The sequence below is a fragment of the Populus nigra genome, chromosome 6, assembly GCF_951802175.1.
Source record: "Populus nigra chromosome 6, ddPopNigr1.1, whole genome shotgun sequence".
NCBI lineage: Eukaryota > Viridiplantae > Streptophyta > Magnoliopsida > Malpighiales > Salicaceae > Populus > Populus nigra.
In genome coordinates, this window is record NC_084857.1 from 7,592,571 (window position 1) to 7,611,766 (window position 19,196).

The 19,196-nt window shown below is 36.8% G+C and overlaps 2 protein-coding genes across 2 annotated transcripts; both read left to right on the top strand.

Moving 5' to 3' along the window:
* The first annotated feature begins 578 nt into the window (after nt 1–578).
* On the top strand, nt 579–6,839 carry LOC133696974 (heat shock protein 90-5, chloroplastic-like). The gene is made up of 18 exons (XM_062119282.1): nt 579–1,109; nt 1,371–1,444; nt 1,712–1,837; nt 1,924–2,017; nt 2,112–2,195; nt 2,328–2,471; nt 2,705–2,821; nt 3,147–3,188; nt 3,275–3,355; nt 3,451–3,555; nt 3,631–3,771; nt 4,043–4,213; nt 4,304–4,558; nt 5,127–5,229; nt 5,361–5,535; nt 5,645–5,750; nt 6,154–6,243; nt 6,352–6,839. Exons 1-18 carry the CDS (start codon nt 843–845, stop codon nt 6,556–6,558), a joined length of 2,382 nt encoding a protein of 793 aa, XP_061975266.1. The 5' UTR covers nt 579–842; the 3' UTR covers nt 6,559–6,839.
* A 2,074-nt stretch (nt 6,840–8,913) lies between these two features.
* On the top strand, nt 8,914–18,430 carry LOC133697723 (DNA-directed RNA polymerase 1B, mitochondrial). Its single transcript, XM_062120473.1, has 19 exons — nt 8,914–9,914; nt 11,191–11,424; nt 11,509–11,642; nt 11,729–11,795; nt 11,911–11,969; nt 12,289–12,406; nt 12,570–12,683; nt 12,833–12,964; nt 13,049–13,465; nt 13,740–13,790; nt 14,083–14,153; nt 14,577–14,661; nt 14,899–15,051; nt 15,119–15,193; nt 16,153–16,242; nt 16,368–16,415; nt 16,641–16,755; nt 16,849–16,952; nt 17,570–18,430. Exons 1-19 carry the CDS (start codon nt 9,126–9,128, stop codon nt 17,678–17,680), a joined length of 2,967 nt encoding a protein of 988 aa, XP_061976457.1. The 5' UTR covers nt 8,914–9,125; the 3' UTR covers nt 17,681–18,430.
* The last annotated feature ends 766 nt before the right edge of the window (nt 18,431–19,196 follow it).

The window sequence follows — 19,196 nt, forward strand, 5'->3', positions numbered from 1 at the left end:
TCGCCTGCCAAATTTATATTTGCTTTTAATTTCAACTGGCTAGCTGTGTCGCAGGTGATTCGCATAATTCTTGTTTTTTTTTTTTCGGTTTATAGAAGTCATTTTTTATTATAAATAAAGCAGATCAATTGGTTCAGATTTGGTTTCTGTGTTTTTTTAATGTGTTCTATTTTTTTTTATAGTTTCATGTGTTAATATTAAAAATAAAAATATTTTAATATATATTTTTTAAAAATATATGCATTACAATACCATAAACATACTTAGAGTTGATTTTGAACTTAAATTAATTAATATACCGGGACTTAAAGATTGAGATTGAACACTTAGCTAAAAAAATATTATATTAATATTTTTTTAATGTTTTTTAATATATTAATATAAAAAATAAAAAATAATAATCTCTTAATGCAAGATGAAAATTACTTTTAAAAAACTCTTTGTATTATTAAAAAACACATTGTACAATAAGACCAAACAAGCACCTATTTACAATGTGATTTTCATTTCGTCGAGGTTCAAATAATAAAAAATAAAAAAATTAAGAGGATATTGTGGATGCTGATGAGATGATAGCATCTAAGCCTTACAATTCCCACACACGCAACTCGAAGCACAAAACCCTGAAAGACTACTTTGGTTTTTGTTTCAAATTCGAGAACCCTCTCTTCTCCTTAAACCCCTCAAGGGTTTTCTTCCTTCTTTGCAACACTCGTGACTCTCCTACTTTCAAGTATAAAAATAGATAGATAAGAGGAAGCCTAAAAAAATCTTCTCTCTTTCTAAAACCTGCTGCTTCTACTCGCTCTATCTCTAGCTCCACCTCCACCTCCACCTCTCTAATGGCTCCAGTTCTAAGCAGAAGCTTGGCTACTTCTGCCTCTTTAATCTCCCTTTCCTCTTCTATTAGACATCCAAATAATAAAGTCTTCAGTCTCAGAAGTGTTTTCTTGCCACAAAATAATGGTCTCAGAAAGGGTTTTTCTTGTTCTGGCTTAAAATGGAAACCTGAGAAGAGAAGTGACCAGGTTTCGGTTAGGTGTAAGGCTGCTGTGGCTGAGAAGGAATCTACTGATACCTCAGGCGAGAAATTTGAGTACCAAGCTGAGGTGGGTTTCGTTTTGTTCTGTGAAACTTGGAATCTTTTTGAAGTTTTGCGAATTGGGTCTTGATTTTTCTAGTGTTTTAGTCTAATTTTGTTTTCGTCTCAGTTTGACCTATTGAAGTATTTTTATTTATTTTTGTTGGTGAATGATTGATTTTTGTGGTTTTTTTTCGTTGATATGATTGATCTTTTTCATGTTATGTTTAGTTTGGAATTAAGTTTTTGTTTCAAAAGCACTGAAAGTTGAGAAATTTAATCGTTTCAGGTTAGTCGACTGTTGGATTTGATAGTTCACAGTCTGTACAGCCACAAGGAAGTCTTCCTGAGAGAGCTTGTGAGGTGAGCATTTACTGTATTGATAGCTAGCAATTATATTAATCTTTCCTAATCTCTGGCTTTATGAGTTTGCCAATTTTCTATCTAGTTTGTTAATTTGAGCATTTGATTTTTGTGTGTGAGGCAACATGAGAAAACAGCTTTTTTGCCTTCGGTACCCATTTTACAGACCAAATGTTTTACTATTTCTTTTCTGTTGATATTATATTGTTTTCATAGCACTTCCCATTGTAGTAGACGCATTGACTTGATTCTATTACTATGATGCAGCAATGCAAGTGATGCTTTAGATAAGTTGAGATTCTTAAGTGTGACTGAACCCTCTTTGCTTGGAGATGCTGGTGACCTTGAGATACGCATCAGATCTGACCCAGACAATGGCATCATTACCGTAACGTATGCAATTATTTTTTTAATTTCATTTCCTCTGTGCAGATAAGTATGTTGGGAAGCAATTAGATCTGATTTTTCTGAATCTGCAGAGATACTGGCATTGGGATGACGAAAGAGGAGTTAGTTGACTGCCTTGGAACTATTGCTCAGAGTGGCACTTCAAAATTCCTCAAGGCTCTTAAGGTGTCTGTTTATCCTTAAGATAACATCGAATCACTGACCATTCTTAGATTTTGTTGGACATATAATTAAGTTCTCTGGCCTGTTATCGTTACAGGAAAACAAAGATGTTGGGGCAGACAATGATTTGATTGGCCAATTTGGTGTTGGTTTCTATTCTGCTTTCCTTGTAGCTGAGAAGGTGCAACGTGTTTCCTATTTTTATTTTTTTTTGTATATATCGCTCTGTCTGCTGTTTTTTAAAGTGTTTGTGACTAGGTGTTTTGTGGCAAGTTCCTGATCAAACTTGATCATGTATATTATTTGCAATCAGGTTGTTGTGTCTACAAAGAGCCCAAAGTCAGATAAGCAATATGTTTGGGAATCAGAAGCCGACAGTAGCTCATATGTCATCAAGGAAGAAACTGACCCCGAAAAGATCTTGCGTCGTGGTACTGAAATCACACTTTATTTAAAGGTATACTTGCTTCTTGGATATTATTCACAAATTACATGCAAAACATGCATTCAACCTTATTTTGAAAGGCAGTATTGTTTGCTTATGGTTCCAATACAAAACTTGAAATTCTCTCTTTGCTGGCTTGTTTTGTGTCTGGGGCTTGGGGGGACCTTGTAGGGTTCACCTGTTTTTGTTTCCAACTTTAGTAATTGTGATCACAAACAGGCTTGTACATTATTGTTCTATTGCAGGAAGATGACAAGTATGAATTCTCAGAAGCGGTCAGGATCCAGGGGTTGGTGAAGAATTACTCTCAGTTTGTTGCTTTTCCCATCTATACATGGGTTGAAAAATCAAGGACTGTTGAGGTCAGAATACTTCCCTCTCTACCATCCTGCTTACTGACAAAATTACATAAAGGTTGAAAAACTTTGGGTGGATGGAACTTTGATTTGCATGTACATTTTTGTTTGGAATTCTTAGAGGAAGTACATTACTCTTACCACTTAAAAACTGTATTGCTTTTCAACCTGGTTTCTTAGAATCGTTGTAAGAACTTGCGTTTTCAGTATCTTACAATTTTGAACGTGAGTAGTAATTTGAGCTGAATATTGCTTCTGTCATTATTAGTGCTGTTTGTCCACTTAAGCCAACACCAACTAAAGTGTCTTTACTAAATTGAAACATTGGCAGGTGGAAGAGGAGGAAGAACCAAAAGGAGAAGAGGTGCCAGAGGTAAATGCCGTCACAACCTTGATAAAGATTCTATGATTTTGGTCTAATTAACCAGTCCATTAACTGGGTTCTTGTTCCTGTTGCAGGGTGAGAAGAAAAAAACAAAGAAAACTAAAACTGAGAAGTATTGGGATTGGGAATTAGCCAACGAAACAAAACCAATCTGGGTGAGTATATATGCATCAGTTGTATTGTCAATGTAGTTAGCATATGTATTACCTTTGTTTTTGTGATTTCTTATGTGATGTGTTTTATGTTTTAGATGAGGAATCCAAAGGAAGTTGAAAAGGATGAATACCAGGAGTTCTACAAGAAGACATTTAATGAATTCTTGGATCCACTTGCATATACACACTTTACCACAGAGGTACCATAATGTTCATACTTCTTACTTGACTACCAATTGTTCAGGGTCTGAAATTTACTTAGAATTTTTTTGCAGGGAGAAGTTGAGTTTAGGAGTGTTCTATACATTCCAGGAATGGGGCCTCTTAACAACGAGGAAGTAATAAATCCAAAAACCAAGAACATTCGCTTACATGTGAAGCGGGTTTTTATCTCAGATGATTTTGATGGGGAGCTGGTAAGTGTTGTCATAAATTTTTGAAATCCAAATTTTGAATGTTTTCTGCATTTTCTTCATGCATATTTAATCATACTTGGTTATTGTATCTGAATTTTAATGAGGGAAGATCTTTGTCCATATCCATTTAATCTGTACTCTATCCCTGGTGCTAATTTTTATAGTTTTCTCCAAGGATTCAATACACTGTTTTGGGCAGCTAAGGTTGTCATAAAGTTGCAATTTTATACAAGGCCAAGCTAACTTGGTGTCTTTTCCTTTTTTTGGGCAGTTCCCACGATATTTAAGCTTTGTGAGGGGTGTGGTGGACTCTGATGATCTTCCTCTTAATGTTTCTCGAGAGATTCTCCAAGAGAGTCGGATTGTAAGGATTATGAGAAAACGACTTGTTAGGAAAGCATTTGACATGGTTCAAGATCTTTCTGAAAGTGAAAACAAAGAGGTTAGTAGCAAAGTTGTTTGTGTACATTTTTACTTTCTTCAACCTGTGATTTACTAATGAATTGGGCCTATATACGTTTTTGATTTTCAGGATTACAAAAAATTCTGGGAGAACTTTGGCAAGTTTCTGAAATTAGGATGTGTTGAAGACTCTGGTAATCACAAGCGCATAACTCCGCTTTTGCGGTTCTACACTTCCAAAAGCGAGGAAGAACTCACAAGCCTAGATGAATATGTTGAAAATATGGGAGAAAACCAGAAGGCTATCTATTACTTAGCAACAGACAGCTTGAAAAGTGCCAAGAGTGCGCCCTTCTTGGAGAAGTTGGTTCAAAAGGACATTGAGGTATGTGCAGGGTGCAGATTTGGTTTTATCATCTCTTGAATTCACATGGTAATGGCAAGTTTTTTCTGTGATGCATTTTTTAGCTGATGAAGAATGAGTGATTCAAGTTCCCATCATCCATTTTTTAGCTGTCTGATACACAACTATTAACACCTCAATAAAACAATGTGTACACAAGGCAGAAACACACAACCTTGATGATGTGTTTTATAAGAATGTAGATCTATGATATACGCTTTTGCAGAAGAAGAATGAAATAATTGAAACCCTAAATAAAAGGAGGGATTAAATTAAATTGGCTTAAGTAGGTTTAAATAATTTTATAGATTTGACTTATGAAATTCACATTCATGAATTCTAGAAAAACTGACAGGCACACTTATATAGTTTTTGTCTTCTTTTCTTTTACCTGGCCATTCCTTATAGCTGCTGTTATGATAATCTTTATTGTTGTGCCTTTTTTTTACTTCATAAGCTGTTTCAGGTTCTGTGTTGGCATATGTCGGGTATTCCATTTCAAGTTCCTGGATGGCTGATGTGGTTTGTTTGTTTGGTTCATTGTTTGTAGGTCCTTTATTTAATTGAGCCAATTGACGAAGTTGCCATCCAGAACCTGCAAACCTACAAAGAGAAGAAATTTGTTGATATCAGCAAGGAAGATCTAGAACTTGGTTAGGACTAGCAATTTCTCTGTCTATTGTGTTATTCATAGAAGCAATTCAAAAGCTTTTTCTTGGCGTAGCTCCTTTCTTCTTGGGGCTCCAGTCTCCATCTCTCTAACAAGATAGGATTTCGATGTCAGGTGATGATGATGAGGTCAAAGATAGGGAAACTAAACAAGAATACAATCTCCTATGTGATTGGATTAAGCAGCAACTTGGTGAAAAGGTGGCCAAAGTCCAAGTTTCAAAGCGTCTGAGCTCTTCTCCCTGTGTGCTCGTCTCTGGCAAGTTTGGTTGGTCTGCCAACATGGAAAGGTTAGAAATGGACTTAAATAACACCAATTTTACCCCCATTCCACCCAACCTAACCAAAGCTCAAAGCTTATTCAGTTGAACTTATTTCAAATCTTTCATACTTTTGAAGGTTGATGAAAGCACAAACCCTTGGGGATCAATCTAGCTTGGAGTTCATGAGGGGAAGGAGAATACTGGAGATTAACCCAGATCACCCAATCATTAAAGACATGAATGTAAGACAGTTGTTCTCAACACTGATTAATTTTGTGAAGCTATGCTTTTGTTGTTGTTGTTGTTCTTCTTCTTCTTCTTCTTTAATCACTGAGGAAGTAATGGAGAACCTGATAGAAACAGCTTGAAGAACTGTTGGGCATTATAATAGAGAACTTGGTAGAAACAGTTTGAAGAACTGTTGGGCATTATGTGACATACCAATCAAATGGGAAATGGAAGGTTATATAATTGTTTTAACATGAGAATATAATCATGCTGTCTAATTTTCTCAAGCAAGTTATGCTGTTTAAACTCACTGTCTATCTGTGAAACCCACCAAAAATGGACCAAATAAATTAGAAGATACTTAGGTTTTTAATGCAAAGGGAGAGCGGTTTAAACTCAGCTTGTTTGTATATGCAGGCTGCTTGCAAGAATGCACCTGACAGCGATGATGCCAAGAGAGCTGTTGACCTCCTATATGACACAGCGTTGATCTCCAGTGGATTCACTGTAAGAATGAACAATATTTTTTTCAAAAAAAAAATTCTTTTAATTGCTTAACATACGCTTGAATATGAGTAGCTTCTTGTCGTTCACAATTTTCCCTTGATGCTGCAGCCCGACAGCCCAGCTGAGCTGGGTGGTAAAATATATGAGATGATGGCCATGGCACTTGGAGGGAGATGGGGTAGATCAGATGGAGATAAGGAAGAGGCAGCAGAGGGTGATGCTGCAGAATCTGATGCCAATGCCAGTGAGGTCTCAGAGCCACAAGTAATTGAACCATCAGAAGTGAGGACGGAGAGTGATCCATGGCAAGATTGATTCTTATCTTGACACAGAAAATTAGGCATTATTTACTTTACCCTCAAGGGGAATAATGCATACAAAAGAGAGAAGTGGGGTGAACTGGAGAGAGGCAGGTGCTGATAAACTCATGACAGGAAAATACTCGTTGGAGTTGGATTGTAGGGTTTGGATCTTTATAGGATTGTATCATTTCATGGTTCAAAATAACTTTTGTAATTGCTTTTTAACCCTGCTCGATTTGATAAGCAATAGCAGGAAGAGTAGTTGGATGGGTGATAATGGCGTATTTTTTGATCTCCCATATTTGTCAAGCTTAATTACTGTATCATGTTTGCTTGTTTTCTTTGACAGTGAAACCCCAACCTGCCTCTTTCTGTTTTATTAAGAGGATAGGTGTAACCCTAAAGCCCGACTCCGTCACACGTCTGTCCTTTCATAGGACTCGTCGAGCTAGTCGTCTTCTGTCGAGTCTCTATTGTCAGGTTACTCTTCAAGAATTCTCAACTTGTTTAGCCACAAACGCCAATCCTTTCCTTCTTTGTGCACAATTCTCTCGGACACATGATTGGGAACCGAGAATCATTATTTAATCCAACGAAACCGACAGATATCCTTTTCAGTTGCTTGTGGCAAGCTTAACAAGGTGATTTGGTTCAACGCAAGAGAGCAGATTCATATTATACCTCGCCATCGTTTCAAGGTCCTTTGAAGATTACTGGGGTTTTCTGTAGTGTCCGATTTAAAATGCCAAAACAATGGTAGAGTAGTGCTAATATCTCTCAAGAATAAAGGGGAAAATATTCGACGAGATGAGAAGAGGTGATTTCTTTCGATGCTGAAAATCCTTGTACTGAATACTTAAATTGAAAATAACCAGGGTAGCATGACTCGTTTCAAAGAGTGCACCGAATAGAATAGGGTACGATCCTAACCTCTCTAGCAGATGGACTTCAAGCTAGAGCAGTTTATTAACAGTTAAATCAGTTTGCTCGACAGACGTATAAGAGAGATCTTATGACCCTCTACAACAGGAAAGAAAAGCTTCAGAATCTCAAGTAACTTCTGTTCTGTGACATGGTCACAATAAATTCTTACGAAACAATGAAATTCTATCCCACCAATCAAGCTTTTCATTTTCAATTTGTGCCAGTCTCACAATTTCTTTTCAAAACAAATAACTTCTTCTTTGTTGTGTCGATAAAGATCCAAATTATATTAGGTGATAGCGACTCTATTTTTTTAAAAAAGGAAACCAATTTTTTTTTTTGTCCAAATCAATCATATTCTAATCAAATATCACATTCTTCTATATATTTTTATACTTTGAAACCATAGCGTTATTAAATCCAGAGCGGCCCGGTGGGTCAATCCAGAACCCGGAGGTTGGACCGGTCCAGATTTATCAAAAAACCAATTAGTGCAATGACCCAGAGGGTTAACCCATGACCCGGGTGAGACTTGGTGTTTTTTTTTTAAATATAAGATTTGAAACCCATTAGTATATACTCTATGTTCCCAAGAAAAAAAGTTATATTTTTTCAATGTGAAATAAAAAACCTTTTGGTTTAAATACTTCAACTTAAAAAGATAATATAGTATCTTTTTAATATGAGATTTAAAACTTATTAGTATATATATTTTATATTTTCAAGAAAAAGCTATCTTTTTTCAATGTGAGATTTGAAACCCATTAGTATATATACTCTATATTCTCAATAAAAAAAGTTATGTTTTTTTAATGTGAGATAAAAAAACCTTTTGGTTTAAATACTTCAACTTAAAAAGATAACATAATATCTTTTTAATGTGGGATTTGAAACCCATTAGTATATATATTATATGTTCTCAAGAAAAAAACTATCTTTTTTCAATATGGAATTTGAAACCTATTAGTAAATATACTTTATGTTCTCAAGAAAAAAGTTATGTTTTTTCAATGTGGGATAAATTATTTTTAAAAATATTATTTTAAACTTCATTATTTACAATATATATAGCCTCTATTTACATGAATTTTTTCATATAAAATACTAAAACTTTATTATTTTTAATTTTTTTGGGTTGACCTATAAAACTCGAGACCTGACCTCTTGGCCGGGTCAACCCCAGATCGGATTCAATAACTATGCTTGAAACTCCAAGTTCTATAACCACCAAAATTAATTTTTTAAATTTCTTTTCCATCCTTAATGTTTAAAAACAATCAAATAATATTTCTTTTTCTCTCATTGATAAAATTTCACAAACTATTAACTCCTCCTAACTTTGATGGTCCATGGCTCCATAAGTCACACCAAAACCCATGGATCCATGCAACATAATGGAAGAAGCCCATCCCCCATAGGTTTTAAGGAGGGTTTAAAGGCGGCTAGGCTTCACGCCCCCCCGCCCCGATTCATAGATTTTGATTTTAATTCACAGTCTCCCTTTCATCACCCCCTCTCAGTCTAATTCACAGTTCCTCTCGCCCCCCTTCAAGTCTTTGTCCATGCCCATTATTATCGTCACTGCCATTTCACCTTCTTTACTACAATTAGATTATAATAATAAATCATTCATTCAAATTTCTTGCTTTCTACATCATGTGGAGAACCTTAGCCAAATATGCTCCTTCTAAAAAGCTGAGACTTACCTCAAGCTCTCGTAATCTCTTTAAAGAATCAACCTTTATTGAAAAATTCAGATGCCCAGATACCAAAACATGCTTAAATTCAACATTTTCTCTTGTGGGTTCTCGTCCGGTTGGCGTTTTACCTCAAACTGACAAATTGGACAATCCTAGTTATGGTGATTTAACAAAGTCTTTTCGTCTCTCCCCTTGTTTCTTCAAGGGGTATGCAACCGCAGCAGCTGCAGAGGTGATTTCTTCGACTGATGAATCAGACCTTTCTGGGTCTGATGACTTTCAAGGATCAATGGAGGAAATTGACGAGAATTTCCGGAAACTGGAGTCACAGCTTATGCCACAACAGAAGAAAATGATGGCAGGTATGGGGATTGGAAAGTATACGATTCTTAAAAGGAGGCAAGTAAAGATGGAGACAGAAGCATGGGAACAGACGGCACGAGAGTATCAGGAGATGTTAGAGGACATGTGCGAGCAGAAACTGGCACCTAATTTGCCTTATGTAAAGTCTCTGTTTCTTGGTTGGTTTGAGCCTTTGAGGGATGCAATTCTTGCAGAGCAAGAATTGTGTAAGGTGAACTCGAGGGTTCCTCATAGAGCCTATTTTAATGACTTGCCGGCTGATATGATGGCAGTTATTACTATGCATAAGTTGATGGGGTTGTTGATGACCGGTAATGGAGGGACTGCCAGTATTAGGGTGGTTCAAGCCGCATCTGTTGTTGGCGAAGCAATTGAAAATGAGGTGAATGACTTAGAAATTTAATTATTTTTTTTCAGTGGGATGATAGCTTGAAACTCATTAGAAGTATTCGTTTTTCTTGGATTGTGTAGAAATCTGGCCCTTTAGTTGAATTCCATGAGATAACTCATCCTCTATTCTCCCATCCCTTCAATACCTCCAATTGTGTCTTTAAAGCTCTTTTAAATGTTTCCTGCAAACTGTAGGATACTGTGCTTCTATTTTGATATTCAAATACCTTTTCATGTTTCTTCATAACATCAGTATATATCTTTCAGGTAGCACATTTTAGTAGGTTCAATTTTCAAGATAGACTTCTCTTAGTGTTTAGTAATCCCGTGATGACAAACTTGCGTGGCAGTTTTTTTTTTGTTATGGTTGCTGCATTTTTGTTCATCTTGTTCATATGGCATGCGATAACTAGTTTGTGTAGGATTCTGATATTTCTTATTATTTATTAAATTGATTTCTTGTTATTTGTTGTATAATTCTACATTTATTCGGATATGCTGTTAAAAATTATTTAGATTTAAAGAAGAAAATCAATCTTATTGGTACCGTCTAAGGTGCCAGATGTCATTTGTCTAGGAATTTCTTGAACTCCGATCAATCTTCTGCAACAGAATATAAAGACCATATTTTTGAAGAATAAGATTTGACCAGTTATAACAAAACAGAAGGATAAAAGATAAAGGAATGGGGTGCTTCCCTTTTCTGGAAGGATCATACAATAGAAGCATCATAAAATATTTTCTTGTATTTTCTTTGAAAAAAGAAATGAAGGAACAGAAAACATCAGGCCCATAGAACCAGGAATCAGTCAAAACCAAGAATCATCATTGGTGACCAAACAAATGAGTTGAGGTGCAAAGCATGATTTGCATTGCTTTCAAATCTCTTGTTGAATGAATGAATGATTTCACATAGTTTCCCTGTCTGTCATATGGTAAAGCATACAATTCTTTTGGAGACTGTCTACTTCTTAGTACTTCTTGTTGTTCCTGCGTAAGCACAGGGTACAACCAACAGAGGTAGGTGCTTTCAAGATTGGCATCTCCACAGGAATTTCTAATATTCTTCTTGTGATATACTTTAATTAAAAATGCACTTACGGTTTGGTTAAGAAATACACAAATTGCACTTCTTTATCACCTAGCAAAGTAAATAACTGCTTGTTTAGAGACATAATTTAATGACTTCATGATTATTACTAAGCAGTATGTTGTATTTCCTGGCTTTTATTGAGAGCTTGTGTGCAATTATATCTTGTGTGGATCAGGCAAAGATACACAAGTTTTTGGAGAAGACAAAGAAGAGGAAGAATTTGAAAGACAAGATATCTGAAGGTGAGTCTGGTGCTGCTATTTATGAAGGAGAGAAACTAACTAAGGAACAGGAGAAACTGAGGAAAAAAGTAACTACACTGATGAAAAAACAAAAGGTTCATCAAGTAAGGCGAATTGTGAAGGGTCATGATGATTCAATGCCTTGGGGTCAGGAAGCACATCTAAAGGTTAGTGATATCTCTTGCTGTAAATGTAGTTGCATAAGAGTGTCATTTTTTCTCCGCATTTACTCTGATGCTTACCTATCCCAGGTTGGCTCTCGCTTGATTCAATTAATGATAGAAACTGCCTATATACAACCTCCAATTGATCAAATAGGAGATGGTCCGCCTGATATTCGCCCTGCATTTGTGCATACCCTTAAAACCATCACAAAAGATACACAGTGAGAAATTGGAATCTATGACTCTCTCTCTCTCTCTCTCTCTTGCATATCACCATCTAAAATTTTTTTGGCCTACATTTGGATAGGAAAAGTAGTAGGAGATACGGTGTTATTGAGTGTGATCCACTTGTTCGCAAAGGCCTTGAGAAATCTGTAAGTAACTACAGTTTATGCTGTTGTGGCTCTGGTAATATCTATTTTGATTATGTTTAAAGATTACATCTTCCTTTAGGTATTGCGATGATACTAATTCTTGTCATCTGAACAGGCTAGGCACATGGTCATCCCTTATATGCCAATGCTGGTGCCTCCTCTAAACTGGACAGGGTATGAGTTTCAATTCTATCTTTTGACCCTTTTTCTTTTTGTTTATACCAATCCGTGTGCAAAGTTTCTAGTTAAATCTAGTTTAATGGAACAACCTGGTTCTAAGTAGTGATATATTCTCCTTGTAAGAATAATTATTAAAAATAATTTGTTTTATTTCAGTTGTTCTTGGTCAAATATTGTGCTGTCAAGCTTACTGCCTTACAAAATAAAATAACAAGACCAACCTTGTCAAATCTTCTTTAAGACAGCTAGCTAGACATTAATATCATTGGGGGTGCTGGTTTCTTTTCCCCTAACCTTTGTAATAATTTGACAGGTATGACCAAGGTGCATACTTTTTCTTACCATCCTATGTTATGCGAATCCATGGAGCAAAACAACAACGTGTCGCAATTAAAAGGGCTTCAAGGAATCAATTAGAGCCTGTTTTTAAGGTTAGAAATCACTGCTTGAGTTGATTCTATCTATTTTCCACTGACAACTATGTCACTATAATTGACACATTTTCTTGATGAATGGTGATGATTTGTAACCAACTTCATGCTTGCACCCTCACCCTCACTATAATTCTGTTTTTTTTTTTTGGTGATGAATCAGGCTCTGGATACTCTTGGAAATACCAAATGGAGAGTAAATAAAAGGATTCTTGCAGTAATTGATAGAATATGGGCTAGTGGAGGCCATCTTGCTGGCTTGGTTGACCGTGAAGATGTAGGTTATTTATACGAGCTGAAGTTCATATAATTTTCATTTAGAATAATATTTAACACTGCTTATGCCAGTTCTTACTCTTTCCCTCCTTTCTTTTATTGAACCCCTCCCCTCGAACTCCTTCGTTTTCACTTATAAAAACTTGATAGGCTCCCTTGCCTGAGGAGCCACAAACAGAAGATGAAGCTGAAATTCGGAAATGGAGGTGGAAAGTTAAAAGTGTGAAAAAGGAGAACAGTGAGCGACATTCACAGCGTTGTGATGTGGAACTAAAACTTGCGGTAAGAAGCTCCCTTGTTTCAGCAAATAACAAGTGTGTGCATGTTTTTGTAGATGGCTTGTTAAATTGCTATAACTTGGAGCAGGTAGCTAGAAAGATGAAGGACGAGGAAGGCTTCTACTATCCACACAACGTTGATTTTCGGGGTCGTGCTTACCCTATGCACCCATATTTGAATCATCTTGGCTCTGATGTGTGCCGGGGCATCCTTGAGTTTGCAGAGGGGCGACCTCTTGGAAAGTCTGGTTTGCGCTGGCTGAAGATACATTTAGCAAATCTGTATGCTGGTGGTGTAGACAAATTATCCTATGATGGTCGAATTTCATTTACTGAGAATCATCTGGATGATATCTTTGATTCTGCTGACCGGCCTCTTGAAGGACAACGCTGGTGGTTGGGTGCGGAGGATCCTTTTCAATGCTTGGCAGTATGCATTAATCTCTCAGAAGCTTTGAGAAGCCCTTCTCCAGAGACTGCTATTTCACATACACCTGTTCACCAGGTACCTTTTCTCTCTGTAGTTACTGCTTTTGAGTTCTGTGATAAAATCAAGTTGATGACTGCATATGATGAGTTGCGATGAGCTCAGGAGCAGACTTCTTGTTTCAATGTTATTCGTTGGCTGATGCTTGCTGTATTTTCTTCGAAGAAGTTTAGAGGCTTTATATTAAACCTTTGCTTTCTTTGTGATATCGTTTTTCATATTGAATGTGCAGTACAGAAACATACCATGATCAAGAATTTATTCTTATATTTCCTTTTTTTTCTTTTCCAAGGATGGTTCGTGCAATGGCTTGCAACACTATGCTGCCCTTGGAAGGGACAAGGTAAAATAGTTTTTGTTCACGTTGACTTGAGAAAACTGCAAAACGTCTCCCAATCCTAAATTTGGAAATCTGGAACTTTTTAGATTTTGCATCAAGGTTCATAAATTTTTCTTACACAACTTATACTCTGCCAGAACCATGATTTAAGTGTTTTTGAATACACAACTATGACCAAGGATTTCTAATCTTTGTTTGAATTGGAAGCATCACGTGTTCCAGTGCATGGTGTGATTTTTTTGTACTTCTTTTAAGTTTTACATTAAGCAATAAACTGAATTGAACTTTTTATCAGTTGGGAGCAGCTGCAGTAAATCTAGTTGGAGGAGGAAAACCCGCTGATGTTTACTCAGGAATTGCGGCCAGGTGGGCTCTTTCTCTTACTGCATCTCTGTGAAAATTGGGGTAGGGGTAGTGAAGGTGGTTGGGGCAGCCAACTACAATATGATGACTAAGAGCCCTTGCTATGGTTGGGCAGTGGGTGAACCTTGTTAATTAAATTGGATTTTAACATTTATCTAGGGGGAGTATGCAGGCTGACTGTCTGAAAAAAAAAGGGTAATACCATAGGAAATCCTGGAATACCAGAATCTGGTTATGACAGCAATCTGTATCTATGATTTTTAAATGTCACTTTAATTCAATATAGTAGGATTTATTGGAATTTCATCATATGTATTGCTTCTGGAACAATTGCCAGCAACTCATGTTCAACTGTACATTGAAAATTACTTAGTGTCGTTTTGTTAGCTTATCTAATGTTTAACACAATTGTTGTTTTTGATGTAGAGTTCTTGATATCATGCGAAGAGATGCAGAAATTGACCCTGCAATTAATCCAAATTCAGTGCATGCTAAGCTTTTAATCAATCAGGTTTCTGCCTGCCTTGTGTTTATTAATGGTGTTAAATATGCCTGAGATTGTTCAATTTTAACACTGTTTGAATTGCTAAATTTATGACTGATTCACAGTTTCAACAACACACACACACACAATTAATTGGGTTGTAGGATCAGGCGACTCATTTTGTAGCCAAACATTCTTGGGCATGCTTGTACACGACTCCCTATGATATATTGCTAACAGCTTTCCTTCATTATCGGAACCCAGGTGGACCGGAAGTTGGTGAAGCAGACAGTGATGACATCAGTGTATGGGGTTACTTATATTGGTGCCCGTGACCAAATCAAAAGGAGGTTAAAAGAGCGTTGTAACATTGCTGATGATCCACAGCTGTATTCTGCAGCCTGCTATGCAGCAAAAGTAAGTGGTGTGTGTTTGTGTATGCCAGTAAAAGAGGATTTTGTTAATTATTTTACTGCATGAACAGACCACCTTGACAGCCTTAGAAGAGATGTTTGAAGGCGCGAGAGGAATTATGGCTTGGCTTGGAGAATGTGCAAAGGTATGTTTCATTTATCCTGCTATCATTTGCTTTGCATAGGAGGGTAGTTTTTGCCCTGTCATGTGATGGGGGTCCCACATATGGAATCCTGATGACTCTTCATTTTGGTCATGTCCTTTTTCCTTTTATCCCCTAAAATCCTGATCCGGTAATCTATTTAATGGCTTGGAAAAGGTTTGGCCCCACTTTGGATCTCATTTATGACCTGCTTAAGTTATATCATTAATGGGCTTTGATGGATTTAGATAGTCAATGTGGGATTAAGCATATTCAATTCAACAATTCCCTTAGTTCCAGACTTCTAATGGATTTAGATGGTCAATGTGGGGATAAGCATATTCAATTCAACAATGCCCTTAGTTCCAGACTTCTAGACTCGTTAAAGCTGGTCACCTGAATCCTGTTTTCAATCCCACCTTATCTTGAATTGTCTTATCAAAGGGATGTTTTGAGATGAAATCAATTCTTATTATTTCATCTCAAGCCAATTTTTCTACCTCTCATTTGATAGTTTCCCATTTGCCTTCAGAATCATCATATATGGCTTCTTCTTTGCCAGATCATTTCCATATTCAGATCATGTTTTGTAACTGCATGATCATATAAATCAGGAGAGATTTTGTGTTGCGAGAAGGCAGTTGAATTGTTTTTTGTGGACATTGTTTCCAATGGCTGAAGGGTGGGATAAGTTGAGTAGATACAGGATTCTAATCTTTTCAACAATAAATGTAAAGGGAAGAGAATAGAGGAAAGATGTTATAGAACTTACTTTACTTGCCCAATGGATAATGTTCTATGTAATATGCATACTGTATCATCAGCACTCAAGCTTAATAGATTTTCAGAAACTTTTGAGTTTCCAGTTAAATATAGCTATTTGCTCTCATCAACACTTTGCCCTGCTTGAGAAAATCTTGCTGTGTTCTGGAATTTCTGACTGCTGAACGTAATATAAACAGGTGATAGCTTCAGAGAATCAGCCTGTGCAGTGGACCACTCCTTTTGGACTCCCTGTTGTACAGCCTTATCGAAAGTTGGGAAGGCAGCTTGTAATGTTCTAAGAAATTAATACTAATTTTAATTGGCTGATTTGTTGTTTTCAATTATATAATGAGTGTAGAAAACCAACGTTTATTTTGAAGGTGACTAAGATGCTTTCTTGATTTATATGTAGATTAAGACTTCCCTTCAGGTGCTGACGCTACAAAGAGAAACTGACAAGGTAGTGTCAGGGATTTTTTTCCTGTGTTTTTCTGATAGGCTCCAACAAACCGTGGATTGTATCTTTGGTTAGGGCACCAGATATTTTAAACCGTGGATTGTGTCTTTCTTCGATCTTAATCCTTGAAAAAAAGAGAGCAAGAGATGTAAAATCTGTGAGCAAGGGGCAAAGAACAACTTCATGTTGCACTCAGTTATTGATTCCACAATTTTGTGATTGGTATAGGTCATGGTCAAGAGGCAAAGAACAGCCTTTCCTCCAAATTTTGTCCACTCCCTTGATGGTTCTCACATGATGATGACTGCTGTTGCCTGCAAAGAGGCAGGTTTGAACTTTGCAGGTTTGTGTGGGTTAGCAGTTCTCTCTCTCCCTCCAGACACCTGGTAAATTTTTTTGGGAAATCTTATTGTTTCATTTTGATGTCCATTTACAGGGGTCCATGATTCATACTGGACACATGCATGCGATGTTGATGAAATGAACAGGATTCTGAGAGAAAAGTTTGTTGAACTCTACGAGACACCAATACTAGAGAATGTAAAGTATCTTTATCTATAAGCTCATCAAACCTTATATAAGCAGACTGCCCCTAGGAAGTAATTGTTTTCTTGGTTTTAACATGGTTCAAGCTTGTGCTTCACTAGTTCTTACTGCCAGTGTTTGCTTTCTTTTAAAATGACTTGACATGTAAGATAGTAGTTGATGACCATGATCCAGAGTAGGTAAATTGTTCTATTAAAAATTCTGCTTAGATCTTTATCTATAAACTATGAGCTCACACCTGTTGCAATGGAAGTCATGTCCTTGGGAGAGAGCAGACCTTTCGATTGGTTACTTCAATTAGCTTTTCAACATGAACTGAAGTACATTACAATTTGAACCTGCTGTTACTTCTTTTATGCGCTTTAAAGAAATAGTTTTCTAAAGTTTGAGAATTCTATTCCTTGGGTGAGCAATGAAATGGGAGGGCATTCCTAGAAATTTATCCTCTCTTTACAGCAAACCGTGATGCATTTGTTGATTCTATTTGGTGATTTGTGATCTTAACAGTGCTGCTCAATGTTCATGATGGTTTGAAATTTATTATTTTTAAACCGAGAAACTTCATGTTGAGCGATGATATCAGATTTATTGGTTTGTTTATGTGCTTGCAGTTATTGGAAAGCTTCCAAAGTTCGTTCCCCAACTTGAAATTTCCTCCCTTACCTGAGCGAGGAGACTTTGATCTAAGAGATGTCCTGCAATCAACCTATTTCTTCAACTAGTCTGAACTGGACACTAACCTTGTCAGTTACCTTAAAATTGCACTCTGCGCCTCTGGCATTTGGTCCCAAGGTGATGGCAGCTGTACTTGCTTATCAATGGGTTTAGTCTGTGATAAAAGAACCCTAAACCGCATTGAGCAGAAAAGGTTGAGAAGAATAGAAGCTCGAGGCAAGGCTACCCCTCATTTGGTATCCAATGGGCACCTTTGTACATATCCAAGCACAGGAACGTATTAATTATTAGCTGGAGATATCTGTGACACCGTCCTGCTACACACCTGATAAATGGCACCTTCTGTATCTGCTTTGTAAAAAGATAAAGAAATAGCATGATGTGACATTCAATGGCTTGAAGGATCGACACTCATTATTAAGCAAGCTGCTTTGTCATTAGTTGGCTCGGTGTAAAATGGAATTGAAGCTTCGTGCGGGAATGGATTATTATGTTGATGAAGTCATTTAAACAGTTTGAGGATGGATGAAAGCTTCGGTTGCCATATCTTCAGAGATGCTAACTGCAACAGATTTAACATAGATTTCTTAAAATAATCACGTCGACGGGGAAAGCAATCTAGTGGATGACGAGCATGTCTCTTTCGTCGTGTTTTGCCACCTTTGTATCAATTGTTGTATAGGATCTATAAATGGATGCGTAGACTGGCTATTGGTTTGTTCTGGCCATGAGTTGGATCCAAAGCCGCAAAATTTATTACAAACACAGCAAGACCAATCTATTATCTTTTTAATTAACCATAACAAGCTTTAAGGGTCCAGGTGTAATTAAGCATGAATCAAAAGTTGTACGAATTGCCATCAGCACCTTCGTCCTTGCAGAACACTACTGTCAGGAAAAGATCTGGATTTTTACATAAGCAGTTCCCAAAAAATTTGCATATTTTACTGTGTCTGCATGACATTCACACTAGAGATCTTCAAGCAGATAGTGAGAAGACCATGAAATCATGCATGTGGAGAGGGATTTCTTCTGAATAGGGCACAAACATCACTGTATATGGCCACCAAACTTGAGAATAAAGCAAGAAAAATAACGAGGACAGACATGACCTTATCCTTCTTTGCTGCTGCGAAATGGGGATCTCTGAAAGATCGTAGGTTTGAACCAACAAATGAACAAGATATTAGATAGACCACCTATCAAATTGGAAGCAATATCAGCTTTTAGTTTTGAATGCAATCAAAGTGCACTGAAACTTCGAAATGGATACGAATTTGGGATTTATGGTAGGCAACATAGAATCAGACCCACCAACCAAGATAAATGTGCTCACATGCTTGGAGAAAAATGAAAAAAATAAATATCAATGCACTAGAATCCCATCTTAGAGGTTTTAAGGCCTTCATATGTAATATTTATAAACACTATAATGTGAAATGTATTCCTCTTTTGTTCTGAAATCCGAACTATATATATGCGTAATCACAACTCCGAGCTAGAGTTAAATTATTCACCTTAAAGCAATGGCAGCTAGAAAAATAAATCCAAGACAAGCTGCAG